The sequence below is a fragment of the Haematobia irritans genome, chromosome 1 (genome assembly GCF_050003625.1).
Source record: "Haematobia irritans isolate KBUSLIRL chromosome 1, ASM5000362v1, whole genome shotgun sequence".
NCBI classification, from domain to species: domain Eukaryota; kingdom Metazoa; phylum Arthropoda; class Insecta; order Diptera; family Muscidae; genus Haematobia; species Haematobia irritans.
Genome location: NC_134397.1, coordinates 42,848,088 through 42,870,215, shown reverse-complemented (window position 1 = coordinate 42,870,215; position 22,128 = coordinate 42,848,088). Strand labels below are relative to the sequence as shown.

At 24.4% G+C, this 22,128-nt stretch overlaps 1 protein-coding gene across 4 annotated transcripts in view; it reads right to left on the bottom strand.

The window, feature by feature from the left end:
* Nucleotides 1-22,128, bottom strand: part of plx (PTB_TBC1D1_like and TBC domain-containing protein plx) — a 135,062-nt gene that overhangs the window by 40,415 nt on the left and 72,519 nt on the right. Inside the window, exons 1-2 of one of the 4 annotated variants that reach the window (XM_075290098.1) lie at nucleotides 7,738-8,005; nucleotides 1,493-1,707 (exon numbers count right to left, since the gene is read on the bottom strand). The exons of 2 other annotated variants lie outside the window; for them this stretch is intronic. In XM_075290098.1, coding sequence (XP_075146213.1) covers nucleotides 1,493-1,573 — 81 coding nt within the window. In that variant the 5' untranslated portion in view covers nucleotides 1,574-1,707; nucleotides 7,738-8,005. Of the gene's footprint in view, nucleotides 1-1,492; nucleotides 1,708-7,737; nucleotides 8,006-16,526; nucleotides 17,330-22,128 lie in introns of those variants that run through there. One more of the 4 variants, XM_075290099.1, reaches the window with a different exon arrangement.

Sequence of the window (22,128 nt, the reverse complement as noted above, 5' to 3'; positions counted from 1 at the left end):
TTTTGAAAAAATTTTCTATAGAAATAAAATTTTGTACAGAAATCAAATTTTGACAAAATTTTTTATAGAAATAAAATTTTGACAAAATTTTATATAGAAAAAATATTTGACAAAATTTTGTATAGAAATAAAATTTTGATTAAATTTTCTATAGAAATAAAATTTTGACAAAATTTTCTATAGAAATAAATTTTTACCAAAGTTTTCCACAGAAATAAAATTTTGTCAATTTTTTTCTATAGAAGTAAAATTTTGACAAAATTTTCTATAGAAATAAAATGTTGACAAAATTTTCAATTGAAATAAAATTTTGACAAAATTTTCTATAGAAATAAAATTTTTATAAAATTTTCTAAAATTTTAACAAAATTTTCTATAGAAATAATATTTTGACAAAATTTTCTATAGAAATAAAAATTTGACAAAATTTTCTATCGAAGTAAAATTTTTGACAAATTTTAACTTTTAAATTATATTAATTTAATTTGGAAAAATCGTCCGCTGGTACGAAGTTTGGTCTTATTATGGAAAAAAGTTGGGTCAAAATAAAAATACATTGTGTCAACGCTGTTTGAGAGTGTTATAATACCTCTTTAAGCTTTAAAAATAATCGAGTTTACCGGTCAAATACTATATTTCCTTTTCATACTATAGCATTTTATTTTGGACGCTTAGACCGCTTTAAAATATGCAAAGAACATTTTCTCATAGTAGGTACATCTGGTTGCTCCCCGGAGAAGTCAATCTCTAGGAGTGATTATGAAAGAACTTGAGATAAATTCTTAGCGAAAAGACTGTTTGGGCCACTGTATATACATAGTTGCGTGTACTATAGCTGTAATTGGAGTTAGCTAGTTAATAATTCGATATTTTTAACATGGTGAACCCACAACCCTTAATCAAACCTTTAAGATAATAGTAAACACACACACTCACACATACACCTTTACAATTGTGGCTCAATTTCTCTGAACTCACAAAAAAAAAACATACACGCACACACCCTCTCGGGATCTGTCTCTCTATAATTTGTTCTCTTTTTTAATTGATTTTAAATTGCACATGTGTCGTTGTTGTTTATTGCTTTCAACCAAATGGACAAGAGTCAATTGTTTTGTTTTGATTTTGGTATTATTATTAATTTCTATTTTCAGAATTTAATCGTTTTTTGTATGGTGCAGGTAAAAAGAGGCGTGAAAACTGGTCACACGAATGAACGTCACGTAAAATACGATATTTTGCTAATTTAAATAACCCGGATGTTTTTTTTATTGTGAATGGAAAAATTTTTTTCCAATACCACTATAGTTAAAGGGAAATGTCATTTCCTCTTTACCGGTTAACAAAAAAAATAGGAATCAAACCACATATCTATTTAAAACTATTTCATATTTTTTTTTTCATTTCTAATCCATAAATGAAATTATGACATGTTGTTAATCAGGTTTTATGATCAAGTAATAAAACAAAAGAGTTTAGTTTTTATACGTACGGCACGAGTTCTGGGTAATACAGAGGCATCACTTAATGATGCCGTTAAAATGTTATCGCGATAACAGGGTATGGTAAACATGATGGCAACTCTGTACTACTTAAACTGTTGTTATGATTTAAAGGTTGATTAAGATAGTATCGTTAATTGCACTTGATTTTATTAATATGTAGAACACAATTAGTTGGTTTTGTTTTAGAAATTAATGATTGTCTCTGTGAAAATGGTATAACAATATTTATTTAATTTTTTATCGGATACACTTACGGAACTGACCAAGTCTATTATATAAAAAATTAAAACAAAAAATTATAAATTCTTGCGACTACAAATACCGGAACATTGGGGTATATTTTTCTCTCTTCTGACTGTGACATAATCCCACATAGCTGTACAGCTAAAAACTAGTGAAGCCAACATAAAAGCAATTCTACGTTTATTTTACAAAATGTTTTATTAATAGCAACATGATGCGAATAAGTTAATACTTTTTAGCAAATTGAAGAAAACTTATTAAAAATAATATTTTTTCTGTTGTTAAAATTTTTCTTTAAATTGTTAAAATGTATTAAAAAGTATATACGGCCGTAAGTTCGGCCAGGCCAAAGCTTATGTACCCTCCACCATGGAATGTGTAGAAACTTCTTCTAAACACTGCCATCCACAATCGAATTACTTGAGTTGCGGTAACGCTTGCCGATGGCAATGTATTTAAGACACCTCCTAACACCGTCTTCTAAATTGTATGTTAAATAAATCCATACGTGGTATATATTAAATTAAAAATGACCGATTAAATAAGTATATAATTCAGTTTGACAAAATTTTCTATAGAAATGAAATTTTAACAAAATTTATTATAGAAGTAAAATTTTGACAAAATTTTCTATAGAAATAAAATTTTAACAAAATTTATTATAGAAATAAAATTTTGACAAAATTTTCTATAGAAATAAAATTTTAACAAAATTTTCTATAGAAATAAAATTTTGACAAAATTTTCTATAGAAATGAAATTTTAATAAAATTTTCTATAGAAATGAAATTTTAACAAAATTTATTATAGAAGTAAAATTTTGACAAAATTTTCTATAGAAATAAAATTTTGATAAAATTTTGTACAGAAATAAAATTTTTGCAAAGTTTTCTTTAGAAATACAATTTTAAAAAAAATTTTATATAAAAACTAAAATTTAAAAAAAAAAATTCTATAAATACTAAAATTTTGAAAAAAATTTTCTATAGGAATAAAATTTTGACAAAATTTTCTAAAGAAATAAAATGTTGACAAAATTTTCTATAGAAATAAAATTTTGACAAAATTTTTTATAGAATAAAAATTTGACAAAATTTTCTATAGAAATAAAATTTTGACAAAATTTTCTATAGAAATAAAATTTGGACAAAATTTTCTATAGAAATAAAATTTTAACAAAATTTTCTATAGAAATAAAATTTTAACAAACTTTTCTATAGAAATAAAATTTTAACAAAATTTTCTATAGAAATAAAATTTTAACAAAATTTTCTATAGAAATAAAATTTTAACAAAATTTTCTATAGAAATAAAATGTTGACAAAATTTTCTATAGAAATCAAATTTTGGTAGATTATTTTTGGCTCGAGTGGCAACCATGATTATGAACCGCTATGGACCAATCGGCTATATAACTATAGACCGATATGGACCAATTTTGGTATGGTTGTTAGCGGCCATATACTAACACCACGTTCCAAATTTGAACCGGATCGGATGAATTTTGCTGCTCCAAGAGGCTCCGGTGTTCAAATCTGGAGAACGGTTTATATGTGGGCTATACAGAGTTATGGACTGATATGGACCAATTCTCGCACGGTTGTTAGAGACCATATACTAACACCATGTACCAAATTCCAGCCGGATCGGATGAAATTTGCTTCTCTTTGAGGCTCCGCAAGCCAAATCTGAGGGTCCGTTTATATGGGGGCTATATATAATTATGGACCGATGTGGACCAATTTTTGCATGGTTGTTAGAGACCATATACCAACACCATGTACCAAATTGGAGCAGGATCGTATGAAATTTGCTACTCTTTGAGGCTCCGCAAGCCAAATCTGGGGATCGGTTTACATGGGGGCTATATATAATTATGGACCGATGTGGACCAATTTTTGCATGGTTGTTAGAGACCATATACCAACACCATGTACCAAATTTCAGCCGGATCGGATGAAATATGCTTCTCTTAGATGCTCCGCAAGCCAATCTGAGGGTCCGTTTATATGGGGGCTATACGTGAAAGTGGACCAATATGGACCATTTGCAATACCATCTGACCTACATCAATAACAACTACTTGTGCCAAGTTTCAAGTGGATAGCTTGTTTCGTTCGGAAGTTAGCGTGATTTCAACAGACGGACGGACGGACGGATGGACATGCTTAGATCGACTCAGAATTTCACCACGACCCAGAATATATATAATTTATGGGGTCTTAGAGCAATATTTCGATGTGTTACAAACGGAATGACAAAGTTAATATACCCCCCATCCTATGGTGGGGCTATAAAAAGTCGTTTTTCCCTAAAGTTTTAAAAGTTGAAATATTTAAATTCTCTAATTTGGAAAAAACCGAAAAGGCGTTGTTTTTTTTTTAATTTTGATTTTTTTTTGGAAAATTGTGAAAAAATTTACATTGGAAAAAGTTATAAGAAAATTTAAATTTGGAAACCGTTAAAAATCATCATTTTCAAATTAAACAAATATATTTTTTTTATTTTCAAATTAAAAAAGATTTAAATGTCGACATTTTACAAATTTTAAATTTTCACTTTTTGATTCTTCGTAAATTGAACTTATAATAAAATTCAATTAAGATTTTTTTAGTTGGCGTCAGAGATTGAACACGGCACTTTGTGTTAGCTAATGTGTTGTATGCATGGTAGAGCCGAAAATAATGTATCAAAATATGGAGAAAATATTTCCAAAAACTGCCAAACAAAAAACTTATTTTCAAAAATTTTATTTCGATAGAAAATTTTGCCAAAATTTTATTTCGATAGAAAATTTTGTCAAAATTTTATTTCTATAGAAAATTGTTTCAAAATTTTATTTCGATAGACAATTGTTTCAAAATTTTATTTCGATAGAAAATTTTGTCAAAATTTTATTTCTATAGAAAATTTTGTCAAAATTTTATTTCTATAAAAAATTTTGTCAAAATTTTATTTCGCTAGAAAATGTTGTCAAAATTTTATTCCGATAGAAAATTTTGTCAAAATCATATTTCTAAAGAAAATTTTGCCAACATTTTATTTCGATAGAAAACTTTTGTCATAATTTTATTTCGATAGAAAATTTTGTCAAAATTTTATGTCGATAGAACATTTTGTCAAAATTTTATGTCGATAGAAAATTTTGTCAAAATTTTATTTCTATTGAAAATTTGTTAAAATTATATTTCTAGAGAAAATTTTGCCAAAATTTTATTTTGATAGAAAATTTTGTCAAAATTTTAATTCTACAGAAAATTTTGTGAACATTTTATGTCGATAGAAAATTTTGTCAAAATTTTGTTTCTATAGAAAATTTTGTCAAAAATTTATTTCAATAGAAAATTTTGTCAAAATTTTATTACGATAGAAAATTTTGTCAAAATTTTATGTCGATAGAAAATGTTGTCAAAATTTTATTTCTATAGAAAATTTTGTCAAAATTTTTTTCCGATAGAAAATTTTGTCAAAATTTTATTTCTAAAGAAAATTTGTCCAAATTTTATTTCTATGGAAAATTTTGTCAAAATTTTATCACAATTTTATTTCTATAGAAAATTTTGTCAAAATTTTGTTTACATAGAAAAATTTGTCAATATTTTATCAAAATTTTATTTCTATAGAATTTTTTGTCAAAATTTTATCAAAATTTTATTTTATAGAAAATTTTTTCAAAATTTTATTTCGATAGAAAATTTTGTCAAAATTGTATTTCTATAGAAAATTTTGTCAACAGTTGATCAAAATTTTATTTCTATAGAAAATTTTGTCAAAACTTTATTTCTATAGAAAATTTTGTAAAAGTTTTATTTCGATAGAAAATTTTGTCAAAATTTTATTTCTATAGAAAATTTTGTCAACATTTTATTTCCATAGAAAATTTTGTCAAAATTTAATTTCGATAGAAAATTTTGTCAAAATTTTATTTCTATAGACAATTTTGTCAAAATTTTATTTCTGTAGAAAATTTTGTCAAAATTTTATTTCTATAGAAAATTTGTTTAAATTTTATTTCTAAAGAAAATTTTTCAAAATTTTATTTCGATAGAAAATTTTGTCAAAATTTTATTTCTATGGAAAATTTGTTCAAATTTTATTTCTATAGACAATTTTGTCAAAATTTTATTTCTATAGAAAATTTGTTCAAATTTTATTTCTATAGAAAATTTTTTCAACATTTTATTTCTATAGAAAATTTTGTCAAAATTTTATTTCTATAGAAAATTTTGTCAAAATTTTATTTCGATAGAAAATTTTGTCAAATTTTTTTTCGTGTGGAAAATTTTGTCAAAATTTTATTTCTATAGAAAATTTTGTCAAAATTTTATTTCTATAGAAAATTTTGTCAAAATTTTATTACGATAGAAACTTTTGTCAAAATTTTATTTTTGTTATTGATATTGTTGACCTTTTCATTTTAATTTTTATGATTTTTTATCTCATAATCTCGGCTATGGGTCTATAAACTAAACTTGTAATTGTCAAGTTTTCAAGGATTTTTTCCGCTGTCTTGTTACTTCGTTGTCTGTTTTTCTACTGAAAAATTTTATTTCTATATATAATTTTGTCAAAATTTGATATAATTTTGTCAAAATTTTATCAAAATTTTATTTCTATATAAAATTTTGTCAAAATTTTATTCCGATAGAAAATTTTGTCAAAATTTTATTTCTATAGAAAATTTGTCCAAATTTTATTTCTATAGAAAATTTTGTCAAAATTTTATTCCGATAGAAAATTTTGTCAAAATTTTATTCCGATAGAAAATTTTGTCAAAATTTTATTTCTATAGAAAATTTGTCCAAATTTTATTTCTATGGAAAATTTTGTCAAAATTTTATTTCTATAGAAAATTTGTCCAAATTTTATTCCGATAGAAAATTTTGTCAAAATTTTATTCCGATAGAAAATTTTGTAAAAATTTTATTCCGATTGTTTTTGTTGTTTTCGTTCAGTCGTTTTGTTTTTAAATGCATATATCATCTGTGATGCGTATTTAGACTGATTGTCTGTACGAGGTACACATAGTGTACCGTAGTACATGTAATGATATAATGGCATTATTTATTAGCCTATCATTTTTTTTGTCAAAATTTTATTTCTATAGAAAATTTTATCAAAATATTATTTCTTAGAAAATTTTGTCAAAATTTTATTTCTGTAGAAATTTTTGTCAAAATTTTATTTCTATAGAAACTTTTGCCAAAATTTTATTTCGATAGAAAATTTTGGCAAAATTTTATTTCTATAAAAAATTTTGTTAGTTGGAGTGAAATAGTTTGCAAAATCTACCAAAACAACAAGAATTCTACCAAATAGTAAAAAATCTACCATTTTTAGTAGAATTATACCAACTGTAGCAACCGTGGTTGTAGGTCACAGCTCCAATAAGTTAATCAAGTAAACTGGTCTCCACGTTTAATTTACATTATTATTTAAATTTTTTGTTTATTATTTTAAATATTTTTATTATATTTTTATTAATTTATTTTATTCCGTTCCAAATTTAATAAATTAAATTAAATAAATTTCATTTAATACAAAATTCAATTATCATATTCAAATATTAGGCCTTTTAATCACTAATGACGTCATACTATAGACAATAGAATTGGTCAGTTATTATTTATTTCGAAATAAAATTGTGTATCCATATATGATAAAAAATATTAATGCCAACAAAATTGAGAATATTTAATGTCTGGTAGCAATTGTTCGATAAGATTAATGGTATCATAATAAAACTTTTTCACACTTTATATTGTAAATTGATTTTTGTTTTTTTTTTGCTTTAATTGCTACAATTTCGTTTTATAATCATTTCTGTTTAATTAAAAAAAATTTTAGCTCTTTTGAAATATTTATGAATTAATTTATTTCGCTATTATTAAGAAATTTTTTTGATTTCCAGCATATTATTATCACATTTCAAGCATTTAGATAATAAAATTCAAGATAATTATCATAAATAATTTACTTATATGTTTACTTTTTCGTTTTCAAATATTTTGTGTGTTTTTCAATGCTTTTTTATTATAGCCTTTTTTTTTAAAGAAAAATCACATTTTTTTCTAGTAACCACTCTTTTTTTTTTGTCTCAATATTTTTGAAGCATGAGATTTTAATTTTTCATATCTTTTTTGCTTAATGATTTGCTATAATACTATAATATTTTTTTTCACTTTTTGTTTAAGAAAAATTAGAATTAATTATTATATGTATTTTTTTTCGTTTTATTCTTCACTAGCTTTTCACCGTTTCATGTTAACCATTAATTAGAACATTTTCAACTGAATGCATTTAACAAGATTTTATGGGATTTCTAATTTTTCTCTGGTATTTGTTTTGTGTGAGTTTTTTCATTTTATTTGCAAATGAAAAAATTTGCAGTGAGATTGATTTTGGTTGATCATCAGGCAAAAGAGAGCACTCAAATGCATTTTTAAACAGAAAAAAAAGACGAAACTTACAAGAAATCAAATGGATGCCAGAGATGTGCAAGTGACTCTAAATTGGCATTGAATACGAAAATTTTGCGGCACTCATGGTACCCTTAATAGTAATAGGAGTATACGTGTGAGTTACTGTGTAAACACCATTATGTTGAATAGTCATAGGGAGACATGTTTTCGCGACGGAACAATACAAGAACCTTGTTGCACAAATTTTACGGCCTATATCCTAAAAAAAATACGTTAATTAGATTGAAAAGTCTGATTTTTCTTTATAAATTAAGCCTGCTTAGATGAACGAAAGTATTCGCTTCGGTTATGAGAAATTGGTCGTCAATATGCTCTTAGTCGTTTTAATCCAAATTCAAGAGAAATAAAAATATGCAATTTTTTTGTCTTTCGTTTTTTTTTTTTTAAGTTGAAAAAAGTGCCAGGTGTCAAAGCAGTCCTAACCCCTAGTGATGAATTTAAAACTGTAACAAACATTGGCAACACTATGTCATTTACCTGAAAAGAACTGAAATCGATTTTAAGTTGCCGATAGCCTACCAGTCAATACCCAGATTTTTAAGTCTCTATAGTTTTAATTTTTAATTATCCGAATTCGACTATAGTAAAAATATGATTGAATGTCGAGTTGTTTATCGTTTTATTTTAAGATAAAATAATTACCATGTGGCAACCGCCAAGCCTAATGGTGTGTTTAAAACATAATCAATCATTGGCAACACTAAGTCATTTACCAACAAGGAATTTCAATAGATTTTAATTGAGCGACTTTGAACTTCTCATAAAAAATACACATAACAGAAGTTAGTGTTGGCCCATCAACTATCGTGATGGATGTGTTTAAACACTTAACCCACTGTTATGGTTTGTCAACGTAAATTTGTGTGTGCGTGTGAAAAATTTCCCACGCCACACTGACAATTAGCAAATCAAAAAAAAAAAAAAAAAATTGGCAACAAGATTCAATGTAATCTCAACATGATGAGCCAAGTGAAATTGAAGAGACATGTATAACATGATAAAATAAAGTGTTGGTAAGTGAGAGAGAGAGAGTGACAGAGAATATACATTTTGTATTAGTATCTCAGTATGGTAGACTATAAGAAAAACAATTTTGAAATTTTTTTTTAAGAAGAGACAACCAATGCACTCCCTCTCCGCTACTTTTATATCTATTGAGAATACCATAGATCAACATTATGTAAACAAATGACGAAAATCCAATGCATTTAATACGATTTCATTGGGGAACATCTTGAATAATAGCTTTTCGAAAACCTATTACTTTGATATCATGTTACTCGTAATTATTGCTATAGTTTTGCAATAATAATCGATGATTAGCTAATAGATATAAAGTTTTGTTATTGTTTATTACGTTCAATTAATATGGTATTTCATAACAATCTAATTAAGCATATATTACAAACCAATATTTAATTGAGGTCGTTCTAATGATAATTCGAGGGGAAAACATTTCCAAATTCAAGAGAAAAGATGATGTACAGTGAGAGAAAAGATGATTCAATTTGTAAGAGGAAAATTCCCAAATGTTTTCTCCACAAAAAGTTAGCATAAAGGGCCCACAATTGAGTTATCTATCCCAGCCAGATCTATACTAAAGGCTGTGGAAAAGTTCATTCGCCCGAACTTAAACATGTACAGTCTAGGCGTGTATAGATTTGTATCTGGCGTTTTCTTTTCAATGGTTCTATTGATCAAGTTCCTAAATCTACTAATTAATTAATTGTAAATTAAGTTATCATGCATTTGGACGTTAATCGCCTGTTTCAGTATCAGGCTAACATGAAAAATAATTTTAATTTAATTTTGAAGAATTAAAGGAAAGGATGATTGGCCAAAACTTGCTCTATGAAAGAAAGAAATAAAATTTTTGCAAAATTTTTGCAAAATTTTATTTCTTTCTATATAAAATTTTAGCAATAATTTATTTCTATAGGAATTTTTTCAAAAATTTAGTTTTATACAAAATTTGTACAAAATGTTATTGCTATAAAAAATTTTGTCAAAATTATGTTTCTGTAGAAAATTTTTACAAAATTTTATTTTTATAGAAATTTTTGCAATTTTTTTTTTTACTGTAGAATATTTTTAAATTTTATTTCCATAGATAGGGTTGGCAACATTTTATTTCTTATAGAAAATTTGATCAAAATTTTATTTCTTAAAGAATTGTTTTTCCACAGCTGTTTTCTTATGGAAAATGTTGTTAAAATTTTATTTCTATAGAAAAATTGACTCGAAAGAATTGACGCGAGTCAAAGAGTCGAAAGAAAGAAATCAAATTTTTGCAAAATTTTATTTCTTTCTATAAAAAATTTTAGCAATAATTTATTTCTATAGAATTTTTTTGCAAAAGTTAATTTCTATAGAAAATTTGAAAGAAATTTTTGCAAAATTTTATTTCTGTCTATAAAAAATTTTAGCAATAATTTATTTCTATAGAAATTTTTTGAAAAATTTAATTTCTGTAGAAAATTTGAAAGAAAGAAATCAAATTTTTGCAAAATTTTATTTCTGCCTATAAAAAATTTTAGCAATAATTTATTTCTATAGAAATTTTTTGAAAAATTTAATTTGTGTAGAAAATTTTGTCAAAATTTTATTTCTGTAGAAAATTTTCGCAAAATTGTATTACTGTAGAAAATTGTTGCAAAATTTTATTACTATAGAATATTTTTGCAAAATTTTATATGTATATTTTATATACAAATTTTTTGCAAAAATTTATTTTTATACAAAATTTTTACAAAAATTTTATTTCTATAGAAAATTTTGTCAACATTTAGTTTCTGTAGAAAATTTTCGCAAAATTTTATTACTGTAGAACATTTTTGCAAAATTTTTTTACTGTAGAATATTTTTAAATTTTATTTCCATAGAAAGTTTTGCCAACATTTTATGTCTTATAGAAAATGTTTTCAAAATTTTATTTCTTAAAGAATTTTTTTTCCAAAGATTTTTTCTTATAGAAAATTTTGTTAAAATTTTATTTCCATAGAAAATTACGAGTCAAAGAGTCGAAAGAAAGAAATCAATTTTTTTTTTATTTCTATAAAAATTTTCATTCTATAGAAAATTTTAGAAATAATTTATTTCTATAGAAATTTTTTGGAAAATTTTATTTCTATAGACATCTTTGTCAACATTTTATTTCTGTGGAAAATTTTCGCAAAATTTTACTTCTGTAGAAAATTTTTGGAAAATTTTATTTCTATAGAAAAATTTTGCAAACATTTTATTTCTACAGAAAATGTTTACAAAAATTTTATTTCTATATAAAATTTTTGCAAAATTTTATTTCTTTAGAAGATTTTTTTTAGAATTAAAAGAAAGGATGATTGGTCAAAACTTGTTTTATGACTCTTTCGAGTCGCAAAAAACAAATCAAATTTTTGCAAAATTTAATTTCTTTATATAAAAATTTTCTTTCTATAGAAAATTTTGGCAATAATTTATTTCTATGGAATTTTTTGCAAAATTTTATTTCTATAGAAAATTTTGTCTAAATATTATTTCTGTAGAAAATTTTCGCAAAATTTTATTAAAGTAGAAAATTTTTGAAAAATTTTATTACTACAGAATATTTTTAAATTTTATTTCCATAGAAAGTTTTGTCAACATTTTATTTCTTATAGAAACTGTTTTAAAAATTTTATTTCTATAGAAAATTTTTGCAGAATTTTATTTCTGTAGACAATTTTTGCAAAATTTTATTTATATAGGAAATTTCTTCAATATTTTAATTCTATAGGAAATTTTCTCAAAATTTTGTTTCTATAGAAAATTTTTGCAAATTTTTATTTATATAGGAAATTTCCTCAATATTTTATTTCTATAGAAAATTTTTGCAACATTTTATTTCTAAAGAAATTTTTTGCAACATTTTATTTCTATAGAAAATTTTTGCAAATTTTATTTTTATAGAAAATGTTTGCAAGAATTTTATTTCTATAGAAAATGTCCATAAAATTGTATTTATGCAGACATTTTTGTCAACATTTCTATAAAAATTGTGTCAAAATTTTATTTCTGTAGGAAATTTTCGCAAAATTTTTTTACTGTAGAAAATTTTATTTTTATAGAAAATGTTTGCAAGAATTTTATTTCTATAGAAAATGTCCATAAAATTGTATTTATGCAGACATTTTTGTCAACATTTTATTTCTAGAGCAATTTTTGCAAAATTTTATTTCTATAAAAATTGTGTCAAAACTTTATTTCTGTAGGAAATTTTCGCAAAATTTTTTTACTGTAGAAAATTTTTGCAAAATTTTATTTCCATGGAATTTTTTGTCAAAATTTTATTTCTATAGAAATTTTTGTAAAAATTTTATTTTTATAGAAAATTTTTATAAATTTGTTTATTATATTTTCTGAAAATTCTATTTCTAATGAAATCTTTTGTAAAATTTTTTTGCAAAATTTTATTTCTATAGAAAATTTGTCCAAAATTTTATTTCAATAGAAAATTTTTTTTTATTACTGTAGAAAATTTTTATTCCATAATTTTATTTCTATAGAATTTTTTGCCAAAATTTTATTTCATTAGAAATTTATGTACAAATTTTATTTTTATAGAAAATTTTATCAAAAATTTATTTCTATACAAAATTTTTGCGAAATTTTATTTCTATAGAAATTTTTTCCAAAATTTTTATTTCCATAGAATTTTTTTGTCAAAATTTTATTTCATTAGAAAATGTTATCAACGTTTTTTTCTATGTAAAATTATTTCTATAGAAAATTTCCTCACAATTTTATTTCTATAGATTTTTTTTTTGCAACATTTTATTCCTATAGAAATTGTTTACAATATTTTCACACAATTTTATTTCTATAGAAAATTTTGTCAAAATGTTATTTCTATAGAAAACTTTGTCAAAATTTTATTTCTATAGACAATTCTTTCCAAAATTTATTTCTATAGAAAATTTTCTCCAAATTTTATTTCTAAAGAAAAGTTTTGCAAAATTTGATTTCTATAGAATTTTTTTTCAATATTTTAGTTTTATAACAAATTTTCACAAAATTGCATTTCTATAGAAAATTTTGTCAAAATGTTATTTCTACAGAAAATTTTCTCAAAATTTTATTTCTATAGAAAAATTTCTCAAATTTTGGAAAAATTTATTTCTATAGAATTTTTTCGAAATTTTATTCCCATACAAATTTTTTCTCAAAATTTTAAAATTTTGTTTAAATTTTCTTGGTATGGAAAATTTTTGTCAAAATATAATTTCTTTTGTAATTTTTCCCAAAATTTTATGTCTACAGGAAAATTTGTCTATTTTGGTCTTAATTTTATCTTTTTCTGCGTGTTTTATTGCTTTATTAAAAATGATCGAAATATCTTATTTCGGAATACTGTGCATTGTGCGCACTTCTATCTAATAAATCATAAAATATATTGTCAAAATTCATTACCATAGCCAATAAAAAATTTATTTGCCAAATCAGGTTTTATTTATATTATAAATATTTTTTAAACAAAAATTTTAGCTTTTTTTCGATACGTGGGATAGGAGGGGCTAAGAGTTAGTGTGAAACAAAAACACTTCCAAGTATTGCACTTAAACTTAAATTAAATATATAAACAAATGAATGAATAACAATTTTGCGAAAGGTCTGGTGTTAAAATGTATTTGTATTTTTTCCAGTTTTTTTGTGATTTTTTTAATAGCGTCAAAATGTAAACACATGACTATCGTGCTTACAAATGAACACAACAAGTGCAACGGCAATTGCTGTATGATTGATGCACCTCCTATTGCTAAACATTCACATGAATTTGTGCAAATATGAATAAAAATTCAATGGAAAATAAATAAAAATTCGAAATTATTCATAGACGTTGTGCATGCTGCTGAAGTCACTTCTCGTTGTATTGAACGATGTGAGAATACACTTTGAATAATGTAAATGTTATAAAAAAAACGATATGAGAAGAGTCTAATTGATAAGGGTAAACATTTTTGGACTTCAAGACGGTAAAAATTTTACTTGTAAAGCAAAATTTTCTAAAGAAAATTTTTCCAAAATTCAATTTCTGTAGACAATTTTTTCAAAATTTTATTCTTATAGAAAATTTTATTGCTTTGCAAAAATTACTCAAAATTTAATTTCTATAGAAAAATTTCTCAAAATTGTATCTCTATAATAATTTTATTTCAACTATTATTACATTAAAAAATATTTTTTTAAATTTTATTTCCATAGACAATTTCTCACAATTTAATTTGTATAGAAAATATTTTATAATTTTTTCTCAATAGAAAACTTCCTCAAAATTGTATTTCTATAAGAAAATTTTCTCAAAATTTTGGTTCCATCAAAAATCTTCATAAAATTTTATTTCTGTAGAAAACATTTCAATTTGTCAATCTGAGCTTCGTATATAAAAATGTTTTATTCACTTTTGATATTTCTTCCAGTATTTATAGCATGGACAATAAATTTTGATGAGCCATATTTTACATTGGATATTCACTTTGCAAAGGAGATCAAGTATTTCCAGTCCACTCGTATCATCGCCGATTGTTTGTCAACTATTGGGAATAATTTTATTGGACATTGACATTACAATTGATCGAAGTACAAAAGAGATCATAGTGAACCACAACTAATCGCTTGAATCCAAAACACAAAAATCACGTGTTGAATGTGGTACGTCAATCGGTTGGAAGATTGTTTCTTTTGTCTTCATTGAATGGCGAAAGTCAGGGTTAAGGAGCTTCACAACAAGCAATTGACCACAAGCTCTGGTTTAATGCAATATTAAACAGCACAACCAAAGCTTTATATTTTGATTAAAAATTTAAAACCAATTTAAAGTTTAACAAATGTCTTCAGTGGAGTTTTTTTATATGTTTTGTATTATTTTTTTAATATACTAAATTTTATATTCGTTTCATTTCATTTTATTTTAATTTTTTTTTATTTTATTTTATTTTTTTCATTTCATTTCATTTCATTTCATTTCATTTCATTTCATTTCATTTCATTTCATTTCATTTCATTTCATTTCATTTCATTTCATTTCATTTCATTTCATTTCATTTCATTTCATTTCATTTCATTTCATTTCATTTCATTTCATTTCATTTCATTTCATTTCATTTCATTTCATTTCATTTCATTTCATTTCATTTCATTTCATTTCATTTCATTTCATTTCATTTCATTTCATTTCATTTCATTTCATTTCATTTCATTTCATTTCATTTCATTTCATTTCATTTCATTTCATTTCATTTCATTTCATTTCATTTCATTTCATTTCATTTCATTTCATTTCATTTCATTTCATTTCATTTCATTTCATTTCATTTCATTTCATTTCATTTCATTTCATTTCATTTCATTTCATTTAATTTAATTTAATTTAATTTAATTTAATTTAATTTAATTTAATTTAATTTAATTTAATTTAATTTAATTTAATTTAATTTAATTTAATTTAATTTAATTTAATTTAATTTAATTTAATTTAATTTAATTTAATTTAATTTAATTTAATTTAATTTAATTTAATTTAATTTAATTTAATTTAATTTAATTTAATTTAATTTAATTTAATTTAATTTAATTTAATTTAATTTAATTTAATTTAATTTAATTTAATTTAATTTAATTTAATTTAATTTAATTTAATTTAATTTAATTTAATTTAATTTAATTTAATTTAATTTAATTTAATTTAATTTAATTTAATTTAATTTAATTTAATTTAATTTAATTTAATTTAATTTAATTTAATTTAATTTAATTTAATTTAATTTAATTTAATTTAATTTAATTTAATTTAATTTAATTTAATTTAATTTAATTTAATTTAATTTAATTTAATTTAATTTAATTTAATTTAATTTAATTTAATTTAATTTAATTTAATTTAATTTAATTTAATTTAATTTAATTTAATTTAATTTAATTTAATTTAATTTAATTTAATTTAATTTAATTTAATTTAATTTAATTTAATTTAATTTAATTTAATTTAATTTAATTTAATTTAATTTAATTTAATTTAATTTAATTTAATTTAATTTAATTTAATTTAATTTAATTTAATTTAATTTAATTTAATTTAATTTAATTTAATTTAATTTAATTTAATTTAATTTAATTTAATTTAATTTAATTTAATTTAATTTAATTTAATTTAATTTAATTTAATTTAATTTAATTTAATTTAATTTAATTTAATTTAATTTAATTTAATTTAATTTTTTAGTGCAATTTTAAGTAATTATTACTTAATAAGAAATTAAAAAAATTTTAAATGTGGTCATACCTTAAGTAGTGTTCAGTTAATGTAACGAATCAGATGGTTTATCTAAATAGTTATCCAAGGCCTAGCTGTATTTTTCAGTTTCCTAACAAGGATGATTGATGGATGTCACGGCATAGAGGTTGTTCACATTAAAATCAGTTACACCATTGCTTCTCCTTGGACATTGCATCGCACAAGCCAAAATAAACAAAAATCCAAATTTGTGATTTGATGATAGCGGTTGCATACAATTCTATAGACACATTAAAACAATTAGCTATAAGCCAACCAGCTAGCTGTATTAGTCGAGGGTGGATAAAGAATTGTTTCTTTACAAGGTTCACTTATTCACTTTTTTTTTTTAAATCACAGTTTGTTTGTAAAGAAATCGTGAGGAATTTTTTATAAAATCAAAGCCAAAGAAAAAATGCGTTTTTTTTTTAAATACGCATGACCTTTATTACTTTTAGCTTTTCTTATTTTTTTGGGCCACGGTGGCGATGTACGAGCGATATATTTTCACATGTTAAGTTCACTAGCACTTTGCCAATGTCTTGTGTATTGGCTTTTATGTTAGCTTTCTATTGAATATCAATCAACGTTGTATATATATTTTTTTTCGTTTTAAAACATTTTTTAATAATTTCTTTTTTTTTGTATTTCTTTTATTTTTGGTTTGGTTTCATTAAAGCAACCATTTGTTACACTAACATTGAAATTTACTAACAATAAAGTTTTTGTTTTGTTGTTGTTGTTGTTGCTGTTGAAGGCAGGGAACAACTTTGCAATTGCAACTACTCGTACATATTGATGACCGTTATTTGAGGCCGTTTGTTAACAACTGAATTTGCATCTTTCACATATCAAAGATATGAATTTTCGTAATCAAGCTCTCACTCCCTCTCTCATTCTCTTACCATAATACAAGAGAGACGTATTCAACGATCAGTTATTATAAATCAGCTGTTTGTTATTGTTTGCTGTGGTGGTTGTATGGTATGGTGAATTTTTAACTTACTCAACACATGAGTAACATGTATTAAAGACCTCTCACAACAATATTGTATAAGGGGTGTATACAATACAAAGAAAGAAACATATGCAATACACATATGTACATATATATTGCTTATTAACTGATTATACGAGGGAGTTATATTTATTAGTAGTAATTATTAATCAAAACTATTATGTTATATAGTCGAATGTTATGTTGATATTATGTTACTTGGACATACGTGAAAATGTTGATTTAGTTTAAAACAAAGTCTTCTCTTAACTGAATGGACTGGCTTCCGATCAGGGTTGCCACACAAGTAAAAAATTGGTCCACCAAAATTTGAAGAAAAATCTACCATAAGTCTTCTGATTTAAATTTAAACTTTGTGATCAAATTTCGAGGGTTGAAAGAAAGTTTTTTGAAGAAGTCATATAAAATTTCAAAAAAATTTTAAAATTGTCATTATTAACAAGTTATTTTAATTTGACGATTTTAGATGGAAGCAATAAAGCAATGTTGCTACTAGGATGCCTTACCATGTGCTATGTATCAAAAGAGAGCCAAATCTATCTAACACCAGAAATTAATATTTTTGGAGGTATTGGCTAAATATAATTGAGAAGCACCCTTAGGAAGCGGTGCAAAAATCCAAGGCTGCATTGACAGCCCCAAAAAATCTCCATCCGAACATAGTTATCATTCCATATGAATATTGTGGAAATTATATGAATGCTATAGAAATTGAATTTATAAAAGAGATATTGATCTACATTTTCTTTGATGAGGGAATATTTTGAAAATTTTAACAAAACGCTAAGAATTTTACATTTCTACCAAACAATACAAAATCTATAATTTTTGGTAGATATCTACTATCTGTGGCAACCGTGCTTGTGATACTTTAACTGTTTTAACTGTTCAAAAAATAGTGATTTCGATTCCGATTTAATTAAATTTTCAAATTTGTATTCTATTCAAATTTATCATTATTTTTTTTTTTCGCGGCTACTAAATATTCCATGTCCACCATTTCGCATACTTAATGTGGTGGCCATGATTTTGCATGTTCATAATATTAAACATACGCTTTGGTGACCTCTAAAAGGCATGCATAGTTAATTCATACTCATCATACGCACCAAGGATTCTCTAAAAAAATAAAAATTGTTTAAAATATTCCAAAAAATATTAAAAAAAGAAAAAGTTAAATGAATTACCAAAAGCCCTTGTAATGGCACAAAAACATTTAACTATGAAAAAACACACTCAGGCGATAACATAAAAAACTACTAATTTGGATTTACTAGAAATTCCGATAGTGGCCGTTTTTGGAAATAAGCAACTTGATAATATCATCAATTGCTCTTGAGATAATCCTGTTCAGGCCATAAGTCTAAGTACTTGGCCTATCAACCTGGTAGCCAACAGACGATGGTGAAGCTTGAAAACCAAAAAAGTTAAATTTGGAAATGTTTAGTTTTTTAGTAGCCTTGAATTTAAATTTATCATTATTTTTTTTTTTCGCGGCTACTAAATATTCCATGTCCACCATTGCGCATACTTAATATGGTGGCCATGATTTTGCATGTTCATAATATTAAACATACGCATGGGTGACCTCTTAAAGTCATGCATAGTTAATTCATATTCATCATACGCACCAAGGGATTCTCTAAAAAAATTGTTAAAAATATTCCAAAAAATATTAAAAAATTAAAAAAAGAAAAAGTCAAATGAAATACCAAAAGCCCTTGTAATGGCACAAAAACATTTAACTATGAAAAAAAAAAACACACTCAGGTGATGACATAAAAAACTACGAATTTGGATCTGATAGAAATTTCGATAGTGGCCGTTTATGGAAATAAGCAACTTGATAATATCATCAATTGCTCTTTAGATAATCCTGTGCAGGCCATAAATCTAAGTACTTGGCCTATCAACCTGGTAGTCAACAGACGATGGTGAAGCTCGAAAACCAAAAAAGTTAAATTTGCAAATTTTTAGTTTGTTAGTAGCCTTGAATTTAAATTTATCATTAATTTTTTGTTTTTTTTTTCGCGGCTACTAAATATTCCATGTCCACCATTGCTCATGTTTTATATGGTGATCATGACTTTGCATGTTCATAATATTAAACATACGCATGGGTGACCTCTTAAAGACATGCATAATTAATTCATATTCATCATACGCATCAAGGGATTCTCTAAAAAATCTGTTAAATATATTTCAAAAAAATTTAAAAATTAAAAAAGAAAGTTCTTTATTGGCACAATACGTCTCTGGAACACTCTACCACCCGATATACAATGCATCAGCAACGCATCATCTTTTAAGAAGAGTATTCAAAATTTATTTCAAAATTAGAATATTTCATTAAAAATTTGCTTGTATATATAATATAGTATCACAATTTCAATTTCAATCATCAATAATACAATGCAATTGAATATTAAAAGTAATTTCTATATATATATATATATATTTTTCTATTATTATTAATACAATTTTTATTTATTCTAATTTTAATTTATTTTCTTTTTATCTTTAAATTTAATTACTGTACTAATTATTAATCGGAGATGTTTTAACATTTATAATCCTGCACTGTAATTATAAGATTTTAATCTTGTTGTGTAGGTACCCAATAAAATGAAATGAATGAAAAAAATAATAAATGAATTACCAAAAGTCCTTGTAATGGCACAAAAACATTTAACTATGAAAAAAACACACTCAGGCGATAACATAAAAACTACGAATTTGGATTTACTAGAAATTTCGATAGTGGCCGTTTTTGGAAATAAGCAACTTGATAATATCATCAATTGCTCTTGAGATAATCCTGTTCAGGCCATAAGTCTAAGTTCTTGGCCTATCAACCTGGTAGCCAACAAACGAGGGTGAAGCTTGAAAACCAAAAAAGTTAAATTTGCAAATTTTTAGTTTTTTAGTAGCCTTGAATTTAAATTTATCATTAATTTTTTTTTTTCGCGACTACTAAATATTCCATGTCCACCATTGCGCATACTTAATATGGTGATCATGATTTTGCATGTTCATAATATTAAACATACGCATGGGTGACCTCTTACAGGCATGCATAATTAATTCATATTTATCATACGCACCAAGGGATTCTGTAAAAAAAAAATTGTTAAATAAAAGAAAAAATAATAAATGAAATATCATAAGCCCTTGTAGTGGCAAATAACTTTAAAATACAACGATGATGGCGATAACATACAAAACTACGAATTTGGATCTGATAGAAATTTCGATAGTGGCCGTTTATGGAAATAAGCAATACGATAATATCATCAATTGCTCTTGAAATACTTCTGATCCCGGGGTGAGAGTAAGTATTTGTCCTATCAACCACGTACCTATCACACAATGGTGAAGCGTGTAAAAACCAAAAAGCTAAAATTACAAATTTGTATTCTGTTAGTAGTCTTGAATCAGTTTTTCAACTTGAAACTCGAACTTATCAAGAATGTTTAATTTCTTATTTCTTGTTTCGCAGTTAATAAATATTCCATGTCCACTATTTCGCATACTTAATATGGTGGATATGATTTACCATATTCCATAATATTAAACATACGCATGGGTGACCCATAATTTATTCATATTCATCATACGCACCAAGGGATTCTCTAAAAATCTATTTATAATACAGTATACATGAACAAAAACAAAACAAGTATATACGGCCGTAAGTTCGGCCAGGCCGAAGCTTATGTACCCTCCACCATGGATTGCGTAGAAACTTCTACTGAAGCCGATGGCAAGGTATTTTAAAACTTCCTAACACCGTAATATATACCACATAGTCCATACATGGTATATATTAAACTAAAAAAGGCCGATTAATAATGTATATAACTAAGTTTAAAGTTTCTTAAAGTTTAACAAAATAAAATTTTGACAACATTTTCTATAGAAGTAAAATTTTGACTAAATTTTCTATAGAAATAAAATTTTGACAAAATTTTCTATAGAAATAAAATTTTGACAAAATTTTCTGTAGAAATGACATTTTGACAATGTTTTCTATAAAAATAAAATTTTGGTAGATTATTTTTTGCTCGAGTGGCAACCATGACTATGAACCGATATGGACCAATTTTTGTGTGATTGGGGATCGGCTATATATAACTATAGACCGATATGGACCAATTTTGGCATGGTTCGGATCGGATGAATTTTGCTCCTCCAAGAGGCTCCGGAAATCAAATCTGGAGAACGGTTTATATGGGGGCTATATATAATTATGGACCGATATGGACCAATTCTTGCGTGTTTGTTAGAGACCACATTCTAACACCACGTTGCAAATTTCAACCGGATCGGATGAATTTTGCTCATCCAAGAGGCTCCGGAGATCAAATCTGGGGAACGGTTTATATAGGGGCTATATATCATTATGGACCGATATGGACCAATTCTTGCGTGTTTGTTAGAGACCACATTCTAACACCATGTTCCAAATTTCAACCGGATCGGATGAAGTTTGCTCCTCCAAGAGGCTCCGGAGGACAAATCTGGGGATCGATTTATATGGGGGCTATATATAATTATGGAACGATGTGGACCAATTTTTGCATGGTTGTTAGA